Source organism: Castor canadensis, chromosome 13 (genome assembly GCF_047511655.1).
Source record: "Castor canadensis chromosome 13, mCasCan1.hap1v2, whole genome shotgun sequence".
NCBI classification, from domain to species: Eukaryota; Metazoa; Chordata; class Mammalia; order Rodentia; family Castoridae; genus Castor; species Castor canadensis.
The window spans coordinates 3,778,278-3,796,739 of NC_133398.1; the positions used below are offsets into that span (position 1 = coordinate 3,778,278).

The 18,462-nt window shown below is 51.8% G+C and overlaps 1 protein-coding gene across 12 annotated transcripts; it reads left to right on the top strand.

Annotated features, from left to right (window-relative positions):
• The first annotated feature begins 808 nt into the window (after nt 1–808).
• Nucleotides 809–18,246, top strand: Abo (ABO, alpha 1-3-N-acetylgalactosaminyltransferase and alpha 1-3-galactosyltransferase). Of its 12 annotated transcripts, XM_074052902.1 has the most exons (8): nt 3,186–3,333; nt 3,478–3,671; nt 4,634–4,720; nt 10,660–10,729; nt 11,494–11,550; nt 13,770–13,805; nt 14,506–14,640; nt 16,910–18,246. In XM_074052902.1, the coding sequence occupies exons 3-8, from the start codon at nt 4,675–4,677 to the stop codon at nt 17,598–17,600; spliced, it is 1,035 nt and encodes a 344-aa protein (XP_073909003.1). In that variant the 5' UTR covers nt 3,186–3,333; nt 3,478–3,671; nt 4,634–4,674; the 3' UTR covers nt 17,601–18,246. The 12 variants fall into 12 exon arrangements, with proteins under 12 accessions (XP_073908994.1, XP_073909002.1, XP_073908996.1 ...); XM_074052903.1 differs by lacking the exon at nt 4,634–4,720; XM_074052893.1 differs by lacking the exons at nt 3,186–3,333; nt 3,478–3,671; nt 4,634–4,720 and adding an exon at nt 809–1,953.
• Nucleotides 18,247–18,462: the final 216 nt, after the last annotated feature.

Sequence of the window (18,462 nt, forward strand, 5' to 3'; positions counted from 1 at the left end):
CCAATGAGGAATTGGGGGTGGGGGGGACCCGCCCTGCGCACTAGCTATAAAATGCTTTTGTAACTGCTCTGCGTGTGCCAGGTTTGCTCCACGCCCGATCTTGCAAGAGCACCCTTAAAGTCCAGCTTCTGCTGTGTTTCACGTGTCTCTGAGTCCATTCTTTGAGTTTGGACAGGTGAGCGTATCTCTCACAGACACCATCTCAAGAATAACCAGAGAAAGATGGACTGGAGGTGTGGTTCAAATGGTAGAGCACCTGCTTTGCAAGCATAAGCCCTGAGTTCAAACCTCCCACAAAAAAATAATGTTAGTAAATGGAGAAGAAAAAAGGAATGAGAAAAGAAAAGATATCAAAGCATATGAGAAAATAACTGAGGAAATATAGAATTGTTAAAAGCATGCTTTGGTTTTGCTCTGTCCTATGCAAATGCAACTGAAAATCTGAACAAAATAGATCATTTTCATGGGAAAAATTTTTTTTGTATTTTTTTTCTTGTACAAAAATGATTCCGGAAGAGATTAGGTTAAAACATTGATTCTTTTTAAATTTTTTTCCAACAAGTTATCTTCCCCTCAAAAGAAAAAACACCACGTGCAGAATGGTCACAGAATTCTACCCAAAGCTTAAAAAGCAGAAGAATTTAACTGCTAATTAAGCTGTTCAAGAAGTAGAAAAAGAAATATTGCTTCTAAATTATTTTCACCAGTGGAGCATAATATTGACAACAAAGACAGCACAAAAGAGAAAAACACGCCAACAGCACTATGACCGGAGGACAAAAGTCTAGGATGAATTGTCACCAACCAAACGCAGGAGCCCGTCAGAAGAGTGATGTGTGGGCAACCGGATTCACTGCAGAAAGGCAGGGGTGCTCAACACAGGAGCTGTTTAGTTCACGGTATGAACAGACAGAACCCCAAAACTTACAATCAGCTCCTCAATGCTGGAAAGGCTTTGATTAAACTTAACTTCCGATCTTGGTTAAAAAAGAAATATAAGGAAACAGGAATGGGAGGGGTGTCAGCGGCTGCCAGCTGAGCCCCTGTTCTCTCCCTCCCTGGTGACAACCCCTCAGTTTTAGCTGACCTGTGTTCTCTCCCTCCTTGGTGACAACCCCTTGGTTTTTAGCTGGGTGCCATCTACATTTCGTAGCCTTCCCTGTAGCTAACTAGGTGCAGCCATGTAACCAAGTTGGTGAATTGGCTGCCAGCAGAAACGTGACTTCTGGAGCATTTTCTTAAGTCGGGGAGGTCCCTTCTCTGGCTCTTCCTCCTCCTGATGGAACATGGCTGTGGTGACCAGAGCTCAGCCTGGCTCTTCTAGAGGAGCCAGGTGCCAGCGTGGAGGAGCCCAGGCCCAGGTGCCATCGAAAGTCCTTCCAGCCAAGGCTGGCACTGTACACTTGGGCTCAGGAGGAAACTCTGCGTCTTGGCTCAGCTGCTCTGAGGAGAACCGAGCCACTCCAGTACCACGCACGCATCAGGCTTCATGGGAAGCACTAGCCATTCCCAGTGAACGAAGACCAAAAGCAGAGCAAAGTGCACACTGTCGCCTTCGATTAGCTTTGGTCTAGAGGCCGGCTGATGCCACACCTGGAACAGACGCTCGCGACTGGGGTCCTCTGAGTTCTGAGTCTACACCACCTGCCTGGGAGGTGGGGAGCTGTCTCACTTTGCAGCTTTTGTAACTGGCAGCGGTCTGCGTCCTAAGTGAGGACTTCCCTGCGCGTGGGAACGGAGTTCAGCAGCTGGGCAGCCAAAAGGAATCACCATATCCATTCTCCCTGGGTCCAGGAGAGAGGACCAGTCAGGAGAGACACAGGGGTCCCAGGCTGATGGCGAGAAATGCCTAGAGCAGGGAACAGAAGGTTCCAGAGGGACGTCTTCACAAAACAATGTTTCCATTTTTCCTGCTGGGTTTGATCAGATTAGGGGAAATTTACACTTCCACAGGTGAGTTTTGGGATGAATTGGTGAGCAGTGGGTGCAAAATGAAATGTGTGAAAAGTTATTCAATCACTAACCTCATGAAACATGGGTATAAACCCTAGACAGCCAGGAGAAAGGGTGAAAGTTCTAGTGTCTAGCGAGTGGGATTTAGGGCTGTGAACATCGGTGTCAGTGCTGAGTATTCATTCTTAGAAGTACTCTGGATGTTTCTTTTGGCACGGGGATCAAATCCAGTACCTTGTGCTTAGCGGGTGCTCTCCCACTTGAGCTATGCCCCCAGCCTTTTTTCTGGTAGGACTAGGGTTTGAAGTCAGGGTTTCCTGCTTGCAAAGCAGATGCTCTGCTTCTTGAATCACACCTTCAGTCCATTTTGCTCTGGTTATTTTGGAGATGGGGTCTTGTGAACTACTTGCCCCGATTAGTCTCAAACTGAGATCCTCCCAATCTCAGCCTCCGAAGTTAGGACTACAAATATGAGCCACTGGCAGCTGGCCTTGTTTTTGAGATAGGGTCTTACTCAGCCTTCCTAACGCAACTTCCAGAGTAGCTGGGATTACGGGTGTGCACCACCACGCCTGTTTCTTTAAAATCTTTTGTCAAACTTGAAAGGGCTTTCCTCTCCCTCAAGATTTAAAAAGTATCTGGGGGGCTTGGCTCAAGCGGTAGAACACTTGCCTATCAAGTGTGAGGGCCTGAGTTCAAACCCCAGTAACATTTAAGTAACATTTTATTCTGGTTTATTTACTTATGATTTGGGTTTTTAAAATTTTGAATAAGCAGTGAGGGCGGGGCGTCAGGACGAGGGCGGGGCGTCAGGGTGAGGGCGGGGCGTCAGGGCGAGGGCGGGGCGTCAGGACGAGGGTGGGGCGTCAGGGTGAGGGCGGGGCGTCAGGGCGAGGGCGGGGCGGGGCGTCAGGGCGAGGGCGGGGCGTCAGGACGAGGGCGGGACGTCAGGGCGAGGGCGGGGCGTCAGGGTGAGGACGGGACGCCAGGGTGAGGGCGGGGCGTCAGGGTGCGCGTGCTGGGGGGCGGGGCGTCAGGGCGAGGTCGGGCGTCAGGGTGCGGGAGAGGGCGCGGCTCCCAGGACCGGTGGGTCTTGGTCGCTACTCTCGGAGGCGGGCCCCACGCGTCCTAGCCGGGCCTTGGGGTCCCCGAGCACCCCACCTCCGTCCTCCACCTCCCGGACTGGCTCAGCGCCCCCTGTTCCCTCGCGGGCTCTGGCCTGGGGTCGTAGCGGCGGGCGCTTCAGGCGAGATGTGAACGCCTCGGGGACACCCCGCCCCCGGAGGCTCCTGGCGGAGGGAGGCGGAAGGTGGCGGAGGGAGGCGACAGGTGGCGGCAAGTGGAGGCGCTGAGCCATGGCCGACCTGCGCACACTGGCAAGTGAGTGCGGCCGCGGCCCGCGGCGCGGCTGGGAAACGGAGGGCGCTCGGAGCGGTCCGAGGGGCCTGAGACCCTCGGCCTCGGGCCCAGCACGCAGGGCCGTGGTTAAGTCTGGTGGCCCCCCCCACTTCCGACCCCGAACAGGACGGGAGCTCCCAGCTGGACCTCCGGGGACCGGCAGTGGAGTCCCTGGGTGTCCAGCGCGGGACAGTGCTGCCTCGGCGGACCCCGAAAGCTCAGGTGCTGCCCACCGCGCCGTGGGAAGCGGGCACTGCGCCCCAAGCACCGAGGACGAAGAGCCGATCAGGGGGACGTGGAGACGTGGGTGACCGATGCAGGTGTGTGAGCCGGGTCGAGAAACGGATGAGACCCAGGGCCCAGCGCCCAGGCCTGCACATTTTCCTGACTTAGAGCACTGAAGTATATAGTCAGGTTTGGGGAGAGGCATGTTTGGGTTGCAACCAGGAAGGGGATGAAATTGGGCTTGATTGGTCGGGGACACGGGCCTACCTGGCTGTCCTGAGTAGGAACTGGGAAAAGCTCAGAAAAGAGTTGTGAGTCCCTGTCATCAACAACTGCCACCTTTGGTTAGTGTTTACTCTGAGCAGGGGCTGTGGTCAGGGCCACTGTGCTCTCAGAAAAGCCCTGGGAGGTGATTGTCCTTACCGAGTCACAGAATGACAGTTTGGAGAGATTCTTCCATCAAGGCCTGCCTCTCTCCATTGCTAATCCCTCCTGGTTCTTCCTTGTTCCTCTGTGGCCTTCCTTTCTCCTCCCTCCCTCCCCTGCCTCCCTCTCTCCCTTTCTCTTTCTCTCCTTCCCTCCTGCCTCCTTCCCTTCCTGCTCTACCACTTGAGCCACATTGCCAGTCCATTTTGCTCTGGTTATTTTGGAGATGGGGTCTTGCCAGCTGTTCACCTGAGCTGGTTTCAAACTGACATCCTCCCAATTTCAGCCTCCCAAGTCCTAGTGAGCGACCAGTGCCCAACTGAAGTGTACAATTTGATAACTGTTGCCACATGCAAACATTAACCAGTCACCCATCAAGATAACACTTCTATGGCTCCCAGAGTCCCTCGCTCTCATGGACTCTATTTAGATAGCTGTCCTCACGTGGGAGACTAGTCATTTTACCTGCTCTGCACCCTTAGAGGACCAGGGACTCAGAGCAGATGGCCATACCCCTGAGGTCCAGGACAGGGTCTGGCCCAGTTATTCTGAAGATTAAGGAATTCAGGATAACTGAGTTATTTTTTTGTTGTTTTTTTACACATGAATCTCTCCCTTTGTAAATTGGCAGTGTTACAACAATTTTCTACAGAGTTCTCTGCAGCGGTTCCCATGGTGTCCTCTCACCCTTTGCGTCTACAGCATCAGTCTGTTGTTGGTAAAGTATTAATTCCAGGAGTGTTTACTGAGTCAAATTGCATGGATCAAACTGGCCTGCCTGTCACAATATATCTGGAAGCAGTGAGTTTGGAGGGATTTTACTAGTCACATGTCACTGAGTGTCCTATTGCTTTTTCCTGAATTGGGCTGACTCATTGTCATTTGAGCTAGAAGTTCCGGTCTTTTGAGAAACCTGGCAAACTAGTGTCCCTTCTTCTCAGGTTACCCACACTCATCCATCCGTTTATTCAGCCAGCAAATGCTCCTAGAACACCTGGTAAGCTTCAGTCAGCCTGGTGCTAGGAAGGAGAACTTCCAGGTGAGGACACAAATGAGGGGGCCCATGTATGCACATCTGGGGAATGAGTGTGCCCCAAAAGGAGACCCTGCCCCAGAAGTCAGTGGGGCTGCCAAGGAGGGCAGGTGCTGAGGCAAAGGCCATGGCTCCTGAGGGTCAGGAAGAGAACCCAGGCAACCTTGGAAGTGGAACAGGACACAGTTGGTAGATGGTAAGCTGGGCATGGCCCGCCCACCAGGATTTCTGGCAAAGGGCTGCACGACAGGTCTGGCTCTCCATATCATATGGTCTCACCAGTGGCAAGAAAAGGTCAAACATCTTACTTGGAATTTGTGTGTAACTTCAGAAAACCAGCTGTTGAGTCTGCTCTGAAGGCACCTGGCATCTCTTCCTTTGTCTTGGGACCAATGATCTGTGCTCACGGGCACTTTTTTAAAGTGGCTTTATTGAGGTGTAATTGCAAGACATTCACTTGTCTTAAATGCAATGTGCAGTTATTTTTGGTCAATTTCCAGAGATGTGAAATCAGTCTTAGAGCTTTTCCATCACCTCCCCCACCAGATGACTTCCCTTGTGTTCACTAGCGTTCACTCTCCATCCCTTCCTGTGCTCTGTAGCTTTGCTTTTTTCTGGATGATTCATATAAATGAAGTCCTTTTTGCAGCTGACTCTCTTCACTTAGGGCAATGTTTAAGAGGTCTGTCCACATTGAAGCAGGTGTCTGCATTTCATTCATCTTTATTGCTGGATGATGCTTCGTTGTGCTCACCCAGGTGTCTGCTGATAGACTTTGGGGTTGTTGGCACACTTTAGCTACTTGGAACAACTCTGCCGTGAACACTTTTGTGAAAGGCTTCCTGTTGACATGTGTTTTTATTTCTCTCGGGTAGACTCCCCGCAGTGGAATTGCTGGGTCATACGGTAAATCAGCTTTAACATTTTAAGGAACTAATAAACTGTTTTCCACCCCCATCGGCAGTGTTGAGGGTTCCCGTTTCTCCACGTCTGCACGGTGCATGGTGCAGCCAACCTGTGGGCACATCATGTTTGGATTCCCATGCGCTCAGTGACATGATGGTGACATCCGTCATTTGCTTCTTAGCCATATGTGTCTTCCTTGGTGAAATGCCTGTTAAAACTTTGCCTTTTGGGAGTTCTTTATATATTCTCAGTGCACACATCAGATGTGTGCTGTCAGGTGTATTGCAGATAGTCTCTCCTGTAGCATGTCTTGTCACTTACTGGTGTTTTTGTGCACAGAAGTTTCCACTTTTAAATTCCAGTTTATCATTTTTCCTCATTGATTATGAATTAGGGTCAGATCTTAGAATGTGTTTAATCCAGTGTCACAAAGATTGAGTCTTAGGTTTTCTTCTAAGACTTTTCTATGTCTTTCTAAGAATCTGTGCCTGACATCTAAATTGTGTGATTTGTTGGCAAGTAGTTTCTGATCATTTTTCCTTAAAATCTTTTTAACTTCTGTAAGATTGGTGCTGGTGTCTTCTCTTTATTCTGATTTTAGTTATTTGTTTCAGTCTCATCAGAATTTGCCAATTGTGTTGATCTTTTCCGAGTATTGACATGTGGTTTCTTTGATTTTGTCTTTCTTTTCTGTTTTCTGTTTCATTGGTTTCCACTCTAATCTTTGTGGTTTACTCTTTCTACTCACTTTGGATTTAATTTTCTTTTTGTAATTACTTAGGATGAAAACTCAGCTATTGCTTTGAGATTTTCCTTTACTGTAGGCATTGCAGCTGCAAATTTCCCCTCAACACACTTTGGTTGCATCTTGTGAATGCTGGGACATTGTGTTTTCACTGTTGCTCAGCTCAGAACATCTTTGACTTTCCTTTTTGATCCACTGGTTGTTAGAAGTGTGTTTTCACTTTTCCTTGTGTTTGTGGACTTGCCAGGTTTTTGCTTTGATTTCTAATTTCATCCCGTTGAGTTAGAGAGCAAACTTGATGATGTGCATCCTTCTGAGTTTATCAGGACTTGCTTGTGGTACATTGCCTGTCTCGAGGACGTCCCTGGACACGTGAGAAGACCGTGGCTTTGGCTCTTGTTGGGTGGAGTGTTGAGTGAATATCCGTGAGGTTGGGTTGTTTTATGTGATGTAAAATCTTTACACAATGATTTCATCTTTATCTGTTCTGTCTGTGACTGAGAGTGGGGGGAGTCTCTAGCAGCTAATGTTGACGTGACTGTTCCTTCACTCAGTTTGTCACTTTTTGCTCCCTAGGTGGATTTATATTTACGCTTGTATCTTGCTGGTGTAGCGACTTGATACCATTGTAAAACGTTTTCTTTGTGTCTAGTAACATTTTTTGGCCTCAAAGTACATTTTGCCTGATGTTGTTTTGGTTATTGTTTGGCAAACCTCTTACTACTGCTTTGCTTTGGTCCTATTTGTGTCTTGGTTCTAAAGTGTGTCTCTTGTACACACCATATAGTTGATGCTTGTATTTTTTTAAAATCCATCCTGGCAATCTCTGCTGCCTTTTTCTGGTGCTGAAGACCAAACCCAGGGCTTCATGCTTGCTAGGCAAGTGCTCTGCCTCTGAGCTCAGCCCCAACCCAGGTCTCTGCCTTTTAACGAGACCGTCTCTTCATCTGCAGTGTAGTCACTGCCGTGGTTGGATTTCCAGCTCTCATTAGCAATTTGTTTTCTACATGTCAGGGTTTTCTGTTCTTTTGTAATCTTTTATTGCCTTCTTTGGTATTAAATAGGTATTTTCTGATGTACTGTTTTTATTCCATTGCTCTTTAAAAGTTATGTTTTAAGGTTTTTTATAAGAGATTGGTTGAGGGATTGCAATATGCATTTTAATTTATCAGATCTACTTCAGATTACTTCTGCCTTCATTCAAGTAATGTGAAGGTGTTACTATTACTGAGTCACGGAAACTGCTCAGGGTAGATCCATCTCCTCCCTCTCGGGTATGTGGTGTCACTGTCTAAATGTCCATCTGTATATTACCCTGTGCTGTCACTACTGCTTTACACAGTCTTACTTCTTTTAAATTAAGTAAGGAGAAAAATACTTTCAAGTCTTTTATACTAAACTGTGTATTTACCATTTACTTTTAAAAATTTCTTCCTGTATATTTTAGTTATTGTCTGGCAACATTTCTTAGCTATAGTAAGCTTCATTTCTTCCTTGCTTCTTTGTACCTTTATTATCATAAAAATTTTGTGTGTGCGTGTGTGTGTTATAAACCCTGCGTCTAAGCTTAGCAAGATCTCAGGATGCAAAGTCAATATATAAGTCAGGTTTTTTTTTTTCTGTAATGCTTACAGCCATCAATTGAACATTGAAATAAAAAAAAAACATAATTTGTAGTAGCATCAGAAAACGTGAACTACTTAGGGATGAGTCTACCAAATTAGGATCGGTGCCTATACAATTAAGAGGACAGAACACTGCTGACAGAGCCTAAAGGACACATAAGATTGGAGAGATATACCATGTCCATGGACTGAAAGAGTCAGAATTAATCCTTAGAGTCTACATAATCCCAATCAAACCTCCAGAAGGAGTTTTTATAAACATCGACGCACTGACTCTAGAATGAATATGGGAATTCAGAGGTCCCAGAATAGCCAAGACAATTTTGAAAAAGAAAAATAGCTGGAGGCCTTGCCTGGGCTGATTCCAGGGTGTGTTTCACAGCTATAGACACAGTGCAGGTTGGTGCTAGGACGAAGTCAGTCAGTGGATAGAAGACAGTCCAGAAAGAAACCCACACATATTTCCCATAAAGTGATGTGATGGGAGAAGGAGTGCGTTTTCAACCCAAATGGCTGAACAGTGTGGTGTTGAGAAAAGAACCTCGTCCTTTACAACAGACACAACACCTTTTGATGTTTCTGGAGAAAATTCTTAGGAACTTGGGGAGGCAGGGCTTTACTACATGAGACAAAATGTTCAAATCATGAGAAAGATAAACTTTCAAAATTAAAACCTCTTTGAAGGATGAAATGAAGGAAATATGAATAGACAAGCCACAGTCCAAGAAAGCGTATGTGGTGCATATCGCTGACAAAGGACTTAACATCCAGAGCATGCAATAAAACCCTACTGCTCAAGAATAAAAAGAGAAACAACCCAAAATAAAGATGAAGAGACTCGATTAAAATGAGCGAAAAAAGTGAACAAATACTTCTGAGAAACAGATGACCAACAAACAGACGAAAAGGTGGTGGGCCACAGTGACCCACTGCACACCCTCTGGAATGGCCGACCTGAAAAGGGATGACCAAGTGTGGGCGAGAACAAGGAGCAGCAGGACTTGTCATGTGAGCTGGTGACAATGGGACAATCCCTGACCACACGGACAAGCTGGCAGTTTCTTGTGAAGATAAACATATAGCTGACAAATGACCTGCCTTTCACTCCTTAGTCTTTAGGAGAAATGCAAATGCCTGCATCTGTATTGCATGTGAATGCTTCTGGAAGCTTTGTTAGCAGTGCCCCAGACAGGAAAGCCACAACAAAACCTGTTGGCAGGTGACAACCAAGCTGCAGCATATTGCAGGGAGTTCTAGCCAGCAGTGACAGCACAGGTGAACCCTCAAAGCATTGTGCCGTGTGAAAGCAGCCAGACACGAAGGAATGTGTATGGCAGGACTCCACCTAGGCGGAGTGCACATCCTGCTGGGGTGGTGGCTCCCTGTTCCAGCTCTGTACCTAAAATGTGTACATTCTCATGGTGTAAATTACACCTCAGAGAAGCTGATTTTAGCTGGACACTGGTGGCTCATGCCTGTAACCCTAGCTACTCAGGAGGCAGAGATCAGGAGGATCTCTGTTTGAAGCCAGCCTGGGCAAATAGTTCATGAGACCCTATCTCGAAAAAACCATCACAAGAAAACAGGGCTGGTGGAGTGGTTCAAGGTGAAGGCCCTGAGTTCAAGCCCCAATACCTGCCCCTCCACAAACCTGATTTTCAAAGTAATTTTTTATGGAACAATTTCTTCAAAACTGAAAGAGGATTCTTTCCACTTAGCTATCTACCATCTGCCAAAATGGCAAAAACACATTCAAGACTCAGGGTTCAAATGTCCCTTCGTATCACTTGTTCCATGGCCAGAGGGTTTGGAAAGGTGGAGGCAAATGCAGAGCAGCACTATGAACAGGAAGGGGATTTGGGGAAAGAAGAGGGGTTCTTACTCTTAGCTGTGAGAATCAGGACTTTGATAAATTTAAACTAAACTGAGGGCTGGGGTGTGGCGCGGTGATATGGCACTTGTGTAGCATGCTCAAGGCCCAGTTGCTCCGTGGACACGAGCACACATGGGGCAGGGGGTACTTGGAGGAAGCTGGTCCTGGCCTCCCCTGATGGAGGCCTGCAGTGACCTCACAGTGTTCTTTTCTGTGTCCCACGGGAAGGAGGTGCTTAGTGGCACGAGGCAGTGGGGGGCCCAAGGTGACCCTGAAACTGAGCAAGGGATCAATTGCCTTCTCCTTCTCTGAGTAAGCAGAGGGAACTGAGATTGAGCTGGGTTTGGGGACGCCTTGCATACATGCCCTGCACTGTCCCCAACACGGAGGACCTGATGTCTGAATCTCGGGAAGAGACTGGTAAGGGGGTGGGCGAAGAAGGAGAGAGTGATTGGATTTCCACTGCTGTTTCCAGGAAAACTGAAATGCTCCTTGCTTCATCGTGGAACCCTTCCGCTAGCAATTCTTATCTTGGTCTTCTTTTGGTAAGAAACCAGGCTCGGAGGAGCAGCCCATCAGACACTTGTGGAGATCCCTAGCTGTCCCCACTCCCTAGTGTGACAGTTGTCATACTCAGCTCAGCTTAGGCTGGATGGAGTGTCCAGCCTCTGCTTGCCCCTTAGTTATGCCTCACCTGGGGCTGTTCATCTTCCCCTGGGGGTGTTTGTCTTCCCTTGGCGGGGGTGGGGGTCATCTTTCCCTAGGGATGCTCGTTTCCTGTGGGGGTGCTTGTCTTCCCCTGGGGGATCATCTCCCATTTCTTGGAGGGTCTGGGGCTGGGAGGCTGAGTTGTTTACCTGCAGCTGCACGGCTGGGGCTGGGGAAGGTGAGGCAGGTGAGCCTGGGGCCAAGCTGCAGTCCCTTCCAGATACAGAAGGCCCTTGAACCTTAGCAAGCAAAGGCACCACCAGCTGTACTGGGGCATCAGTGGATAGCCAGGAACCACTCCCCAGGGTGGCCTCAGGCTGCAGGGACCTGTCTCTGTGGAACTTCTGCAGCTGCTGCCATTGTCCAGACACAGTCCCTGTCCCCAGGTTCCTTCCTACTGCTGACCTCCTAGTGTGGGATGTGGCAAGTGGCCTGGGCTTTGCTGAGAGCCTGCCCAGCCCTGTCACAAGACCTTGCCTGTCACTAGGAAGTTCTGTGCTGACTGCACTGACTCCAGCTGTGCTTTTAGGAGGGTGGGATGGACAGCAGGTCTCAGGTCTGTGTCTCAAGTGGCTGAATAAGGCACACTTCCTTCCTGCAGCTACAGATTCATGAGCCCCAGCAGCCAGACGCTGGAAGACCTGGGAGCTGAGCCCAGGTGAGGGAGAGGAAGGGCCATGGGCTTCCTCCGCTGGATTGCCCTGTGCCCTCCATCTGGGTCTCTTCTACTGCCCAGAGCAGCCTGACCACCCCACCCTGTTACCTTGAAGGGTCACTGGACACTTCTGCCTCCACATCTCTGGCTTCAGCCTCAGCCTCCCATCTGACCTCCAGCCATGGAGGTTCCAAGGATGGCCTCTGCGCCCTCCAAGTGCCCCTCCACCTGAGCAGCCTGTTCAGTGCATGGCTTTGTTTTCTACCCTCCTGCCCAAGTTAGAGACCTGCCTCACCCCTACATAGGATGGACCCCACATCCTGTCATTCTGCCTGTCAATGTCTCCAAATCCTGGGCTTCTCCCTGCCTTCACAGCCTCCCTGTGGCCAAGGCTGACCTCACCTTCCACATCCTCATGCTTGTCTACCTGTCTCCTCTGCTGCCCCGACCCCTCTCTCCTCACAGCAGCTAGTGGTCCTTCAGGAATATAAGGTAGGAGACCCTCTGGTCTGATCCAGCCTGCTGGCCAGCCTCTCGAACCCTGTCCTGCCATGCCCCCTGTCCCCGTGAGCTCCAGTGCCTGCCCTGCAGTCCAGACTCAGGCCTTTGTTCCGCTGATCCCCACTCGGGTCAGTGTGCACTGCTCCTTGTGATGGAAAAGTCCCTTTCATTTTTGGGTTTTGGTGGCACGGGGGGCCACACCCCAGTCCCTTTGCTTTTAGTTTGGTTTTCAGGTAAGGTCTCCCGCTTTTGCCCGGGCTAGCCGGGGATCTTGATTCCTCAACCGCCACCTCCCAAATAGCTGGGATCACAGGCGTGCACAACCACATTGGCCAAACATTCATGTTCTTGATGACTGTCCCTGTCTGGGCCCAGCTGCGTGCATCCCTTGGAGATCTCTCATGTTTCTGGTGAAAGCTCCCCCTCCACTGCACCTCTTTCACCTGGCCCCAGCTAGGTTCCATGCACTCGTGCCCTAAATTCTGCTCCTGGTGTAGACCCGATTCCTGTTTTCTTCTGCAGCATGGCTGTGGGGAAGCTGGACCGCTGGCAAGTTGTAACCTTGTCCAGGTATAATGTCTCCTGGTGTCCTCTGCCCCGGGATGTGTGCACCTGGACAGAGTTGTGCATGCAGACAGAGGTGTGGGAGCTGGGGCAGCCCATCTCCTCTGCCTGAGCTGGAGAGTGTGACTTCTCCCAGATCTCTGCTCTGGCTTTGGCTCATCCTTCAGCCACTGAGAGACCACAGGGAGCTGGTGCTTCATTTGGCCCAACTGCAGGTCATCTGGCTTTTAAAGAGGATGACCAGGCTGACATGCCTGGCTGGGACTCGGACAGTTTCCTGGGAGACGTTTCAAGCAGTCCAGGCAGAACTGGCCCCTCTCCTTTTATTTTTTTTAAATTGTGGCAAAATACACAAAACATGAAATTAGCATCTCACCATTTTAAGAGCACATTCGCACTGTGACCATCTCTACCATCCACCATCAGAACTTTACATTTTGCAAAGTGGAAACCGTCTCCATGAAACACATCCCCCATCCCCTGCCCTGGGCCCTGACACCCACCTCCCATCTTGGTGCTGTCTCTGTGAGTGTGACCTCTGGACAGTAGCACCTCCTGTGATGGACTCCTACAGGATTTGGCCTTTTGTGACTATCTTAAATCACTCGGCTGACTTCCTCCTTCTGAAAGCCATCACAGGAAATGCAGATTACTGCCATGTCTGGTGCTTGTCTCTTGGGGCTCTACATCTTTTGTGGGGGAGGGGAGGAGAGGACAGTCCACTGCTCACACATTGTCACAGGTTTTGCATGGACAGCATTTTTTGTCACCATGGGGGCTGCCTCTGGGGCTCCATGCCCTGTCATGGAGACAGGGAGCCTGGGCTCTGGGTGCCACCAGCCAGCCTCAGACTCAGGTGGGAGGGTCTGAGTATCTAATGACCTTTTCCTGGGAGTTACCAGGGACAGAGACCATTCAGCCCCCTCTGCCCATCGTGTACTAAAGGAGTTCTTAGGTCTCTCTCAGCCTTAAGCAGGGGAGTCCCGAGGTCACTTGGTTCCTCTCCACTTATAAATACTGAATCAGACTGTTCCCAGATCATGGGTGATAGGCTGAGGTCTGAGCAGCCTGCGCAGGGTTGTTCCCCAGACTCCAGAGCCTCTGTGACAGCATCCGAGTGACTTTCATGCAGACTTGTGATGTGTTTGTTTTTGCAGGATGGTTTATCTCCAGCCAAAGGTGCTATCACCCATGTGAGTAAATTTACTGAAATGTAAAGTGGTACCAGGAGCATCTGTACAGATACTAAGAGACAGCTTCCCTGCTCTGAGGACACAGCTTCGTGGCAGAGGCTTGGCTAGCATGTGCGAGGCCCTGGGTTCAAGCCCAGCACTGCAAGAAAAAAAAAACTTCTTGCTTTAAATCGCAGTTTGGGCTTGCTTTGCCACCTTTTCCTCCTAGGTTTGTCTGAACCAGAAGACCCACCTCATACTCTATTTCTCTTTCCTGTTTTTTTGTTTTGTTTTGGTTTTTGTTTGGCAGTACTGGGGTTTGAACTCAAGGCCTCCTGCTTGCTAGGCAGATGTTCTACCACTTGAGCCATGTCCCAGTCCTTCTTTTCTGTTTCTTTGATTTGCATTCCTTCTCTCCTGTCCCTTTGCACGTCCAGGAATTTGCAGAGGTTGTGGGTACTTCCTCCCTAGGGGAGAGGGATAGTCCTCCCCTTGCAAATCTCAGCTCTTTTGTGGCCACCGGGCCTGACTTTCAATGAGAGCTGCTGCTGACTGGCCCAGCTTGAGTCTGGATTTGCCTCTGGTTGCTTGCTTGGCAAATGCCAAGTCCTTCTGGAAGGGTGGTCTTGGGGGACGCTGAGGGCAGAGAGGTGAGGGTGGCAGGCAAGTGTGGTCCCCCTCCCCCTACTCACACATTGTGCATGGCTCACTCCCCATGCAGTAGGAAAGACGTCCTAGTAGTGACTCCTTGGCTGGCTCCCATCGTCTGGGAGGGGACCTTCAACATCGACATCCTGAATGAACAATTCCGGCTTCAGAACACCACCATTGGACTCACCGTGTTTGCCATCAAAAAGTAAGAGAGGACTGAGGGCAGAGGCTTGGGACAGCAAGGTGTGTCCTGGTGTTGGGGACACAGGGACTGGAGGGTCTGTGTTGAAGTTCATTCATTCCCTCAAGAGACTTCCTGAGCTCTGGTGGGCTGACCAGGTGAATGACCCCAACTCTGTCTCTCTCCCAGGCTGCGCCTCACCCAGGGATGGCAGCTCTGAACTGCTGCCCTTTCCTCTTTCCCTTCACTCTGGGGCACCCCTCAGTACAGGCTTCATATGGGTCCCCCTCACCCCCAGAGATGGCAGTAAGGGGTAATCTGTCTCCTCTGGGACCAGGAGAACATGACACCAGCTTAGCTGTGACCATTGCTGTGTGCTCAGATGCAGGATGGGGTGGACAGTAAGGGTCAGGTGACCCCAGGCCCTGGGGGCGAGGCAGCAGACCTGTGGCACCCCGGGATGCTGCATTGAGTTGACTTGAGAGGAGATAGCGAGGCCCCAGGCACACCTTTCCCTGTGACAACCTGTGGAGAGCAGGGCTGGCAGGAGCTGGAGGCCCTGGGGATGTCCATGCACGCTCTGCTCACATGTGGGAAGGAGGCCGTGCCCGGCTGAGACCCAAGATGGCCCTGAGGCCTTTGCGCCGCCTCCACCAAGTGAGACTTGAGAGAGGTTTGATGCCCTGTGTGAGGGATTAAGAACAGCATGGGGCAGCCTGAGAATTCCTGCAGCTCCAGCCCTGGGACAAATGACGGTGGTCACCCAGCACAAAATACCGCAATGCGTGTGTGTGTGCAGTGTGGTCCCCGTCCTGTGTGGCAGGTGCTGTGCCTGCAGGAAGGAGGCCTGCCTCCCCTGCGCCCTCTTGGGGAACTGGCCCTGCAGTGGCCTGCTTGGACTTAGACCCTGGCAGCTGCCTGACTCACATCTGTCCTGCCATGTATGTCCCCTTGTGGGGGACTCACTGAGGAGTGAGGTGCAGGCACAGGTAAAGCATCCACTTGCCTGCTGCAGATGCTCGTGTGTGGTGGGAGGAGGGGATGGCATACTTGTCAGACAGTGGAGATCCCTGTCCCCATGTTGGGCATGTGGCCCTGGGGGACCTCAGGAAGGCACCAGTCATCTGAGGCATTGGATAAAACTTTCGGGGCTGGGAGATGACATGACCTGGCTATAAGCTCTTCCCTTGGGTCTGAGTTTTGTGGCCTTGGTAAACCCATATGCGCCCCTTGTTTCTGGGGTGCCTGTCTCCCCTCCCAGCCCACCCTACGAGGAATCCCTGCTCTGGCAGAGGAGTTTGGGGGATCTTGGAACAAGACACCCTCATGCTTCTTAGGGAGGAAGGGCTGGGGCATAGAGACCCTTCTTTCCCAAGATGGGCCCCAGGGAGAGCCATACTGGAGAGGCACAGGTGACCAGACCCTCAGGATCCCAACCAGCTCTGCCACAGAATGGAAAGGAGAGCCCGGGGCCAGTGCTCCCCTTGTCTAGGCAAGGGTGGGCTGTGGCAGAGGGGAGGGGCTGCTATGGGAAGGGGGACCCTGGAGGGGTTCCTATGGGAGGGGTGACCCACAGAGGGTAGCTATGGGAAGGGGGACCCTGGAGGGGTTCCTATGGGAGGGGTGACCCACAGAGGGTAGCTATGGGAAGGGGGACCCTGGAGGGATCCCTAGGGGAGGGGTGACCCACAGAGGGTAGCTATGGGAAGGGGGACCCTGGAGGGGTCCCTAGGGGAGGGGTGACCCACAGAGGGTAGCTATGGGAAGGGGGACCCTGGAGGGGTTCCTAGGGGAGGGGTGACCCACAGAGGGTAGCTATGGGAAGGGGGTCCTTCCCCACCCTCTTACCTCAGTCCTCCACAGATGGTTGCTGTATGAGGAGAGGTTGCTATGGGAAGGGGGACCTCAGAGGATTTTCCAGGAGAGGTGGCTGCTGAAGCAGTGACAGGGTAAACCCATAGTGGATTTGCCCCGAGCTCCAGCGGGGAAGGTGAGTCCCTGCCCAGCTCTGCTAGCTGTGGACAGCAGGCTTCAGGGCCTCAGTTACAGCTCTCCTTGCAAAAGCAGGGTGCTTGTGGCCCCCTCCCCGCCCACCTCTGGTAGAGGAGGGTGAGGTGAGGCCTGGCCCACACCTCATGGCTCGTGGCTCGTGGCTCATCGCCCAGGACCGCTTTGCTTCTTGGAGTCTGGAGGAGCCGCGGGTTGCAGCGGTAGCCTGCGTCCCTGCGCCTCGTGCATTCAGACCCAGGCTCAGGACCCACTTCTCTCCCTGCCCCACTGTCCTGCTTCGCAGATACGTGGTGTTCCTGAAGCTGTTCCTGGAGACGGCGGAGCAGCACTTTATGGTGGGGCACCAGGTCACTTACTACGTGTTCACAGACCGGCCGGCCGACGTGCCGCAGGTGCCCCTGGGGGCCGGACGGCGGCTGGTGGTCCTGACCGTGCACAGCCACACGCGCTGGCAGGACGTCTCCATGCACCGCATGGACACGATCAGCCGCTTCTCGGAGCAGCGCTTCCTGCGCGAGGTGGATTACCTGGTGTGCGCCGACGTGGACATGAAGTTCCGCGACCACGTGGGCGTGGAGATCCTGGCCTCGCTCTTCGGCACCCTGCACCCCGGCTTCTTCCAGAACAGCCGCGAGGACTTCACCTATGAGCGCCGGCCCCAGTCCCAGGCCTACATCGCCTGGGGGGAGGGCGACTTCTACTACATGGGGGCCTTCTTTGGGGGATCGGTGGCCGAGGTGCTGCGGCTCACCAAAGCCTGTCACGAGGCCATGGTGGCCGACAAGGCCAATGGCATCGAGGCCGTGTGGCACGACGAGAGCCACCTGAACAAGTACCTGCTGTACCACAAGCCCACTAAGGTGCTGTCCCCGGAGTACCTGTGGGACCAGCAGCTGCTGGGCTGGCCGGCGGTCATGAAGAAGCTGCGATTCGTGGCGGTGCCCAAGAACCACGAGGCAATCCGGAACCCATAGTGGGGCTTCCCGGAGGGGATGGGGAGGCCGAGGACCAGCAGCCTGGCCGCGCTGAACTGGAAGGGTCCAGAGAAAGGGGTAGGGCCGCCCCTTCCTGTGTTGTTGCTGAAATTGCTGAGGTGCCACCCATCACCCACCCAAGATTCAACAGGCTCAGCTCCGTGAGAACCACAGAGGGTCAGGACGGTGTCCCCAGGTGCCCCCACAGACTCAGCCCCTAGTCGGGCTTCCCAGCAAGTTCCTGGAGCGGCCACCTTCCACTCCCAGTGTGTAGCCAAGCCTCTTCAGCTGGTTGAGGCTGGAGGTCTCAGCCCCTTCCCGCAGGGCTCAGAGGTGAAGTCTTCCAGAACAAGGAAGAGGCCACTTCACAAACCACAGGGCCTGGTGGGTGCGCACACCTTCAGCTTCAGGCCCGTCCCCTCTTCTGGGAGGCCTCGGAACAGGTGGGCGATTCCTTTATGAGCGGGCAGGAGAGGAGGAGACGAGACCCTACCTCCTGGCCTAGGGTGTCTGGCTCCTGTCCCCCAAGTCAGCTCTCACCCCCCCCCCCCATCATCTTTCTGCTCTTGGTTTATTTGGGAATTGCTATTTCTCCATTACTGGAAAAAACACAAAACCCTACTTCTATATGATACGAAATTCTAAATTCTTGTGGAAGTCGGTCTTTTATTCCAAGATGGTTTCTGGGCCCTTCAGCCAGGCCCTCCTGAGGTAAGTCCTTGGCTGAGTTCTCCCCCTCTCAAGTGCAAAGGAGAGAGAAAGACTCATATTCTCTTCTGAGATTGGTAAATTTCCTAATTTCCAGGCTCTTCCCTCCTGAAAAAAGGCTCCCATTCTGTGCTGTGTCAATGCTGAGCACAAC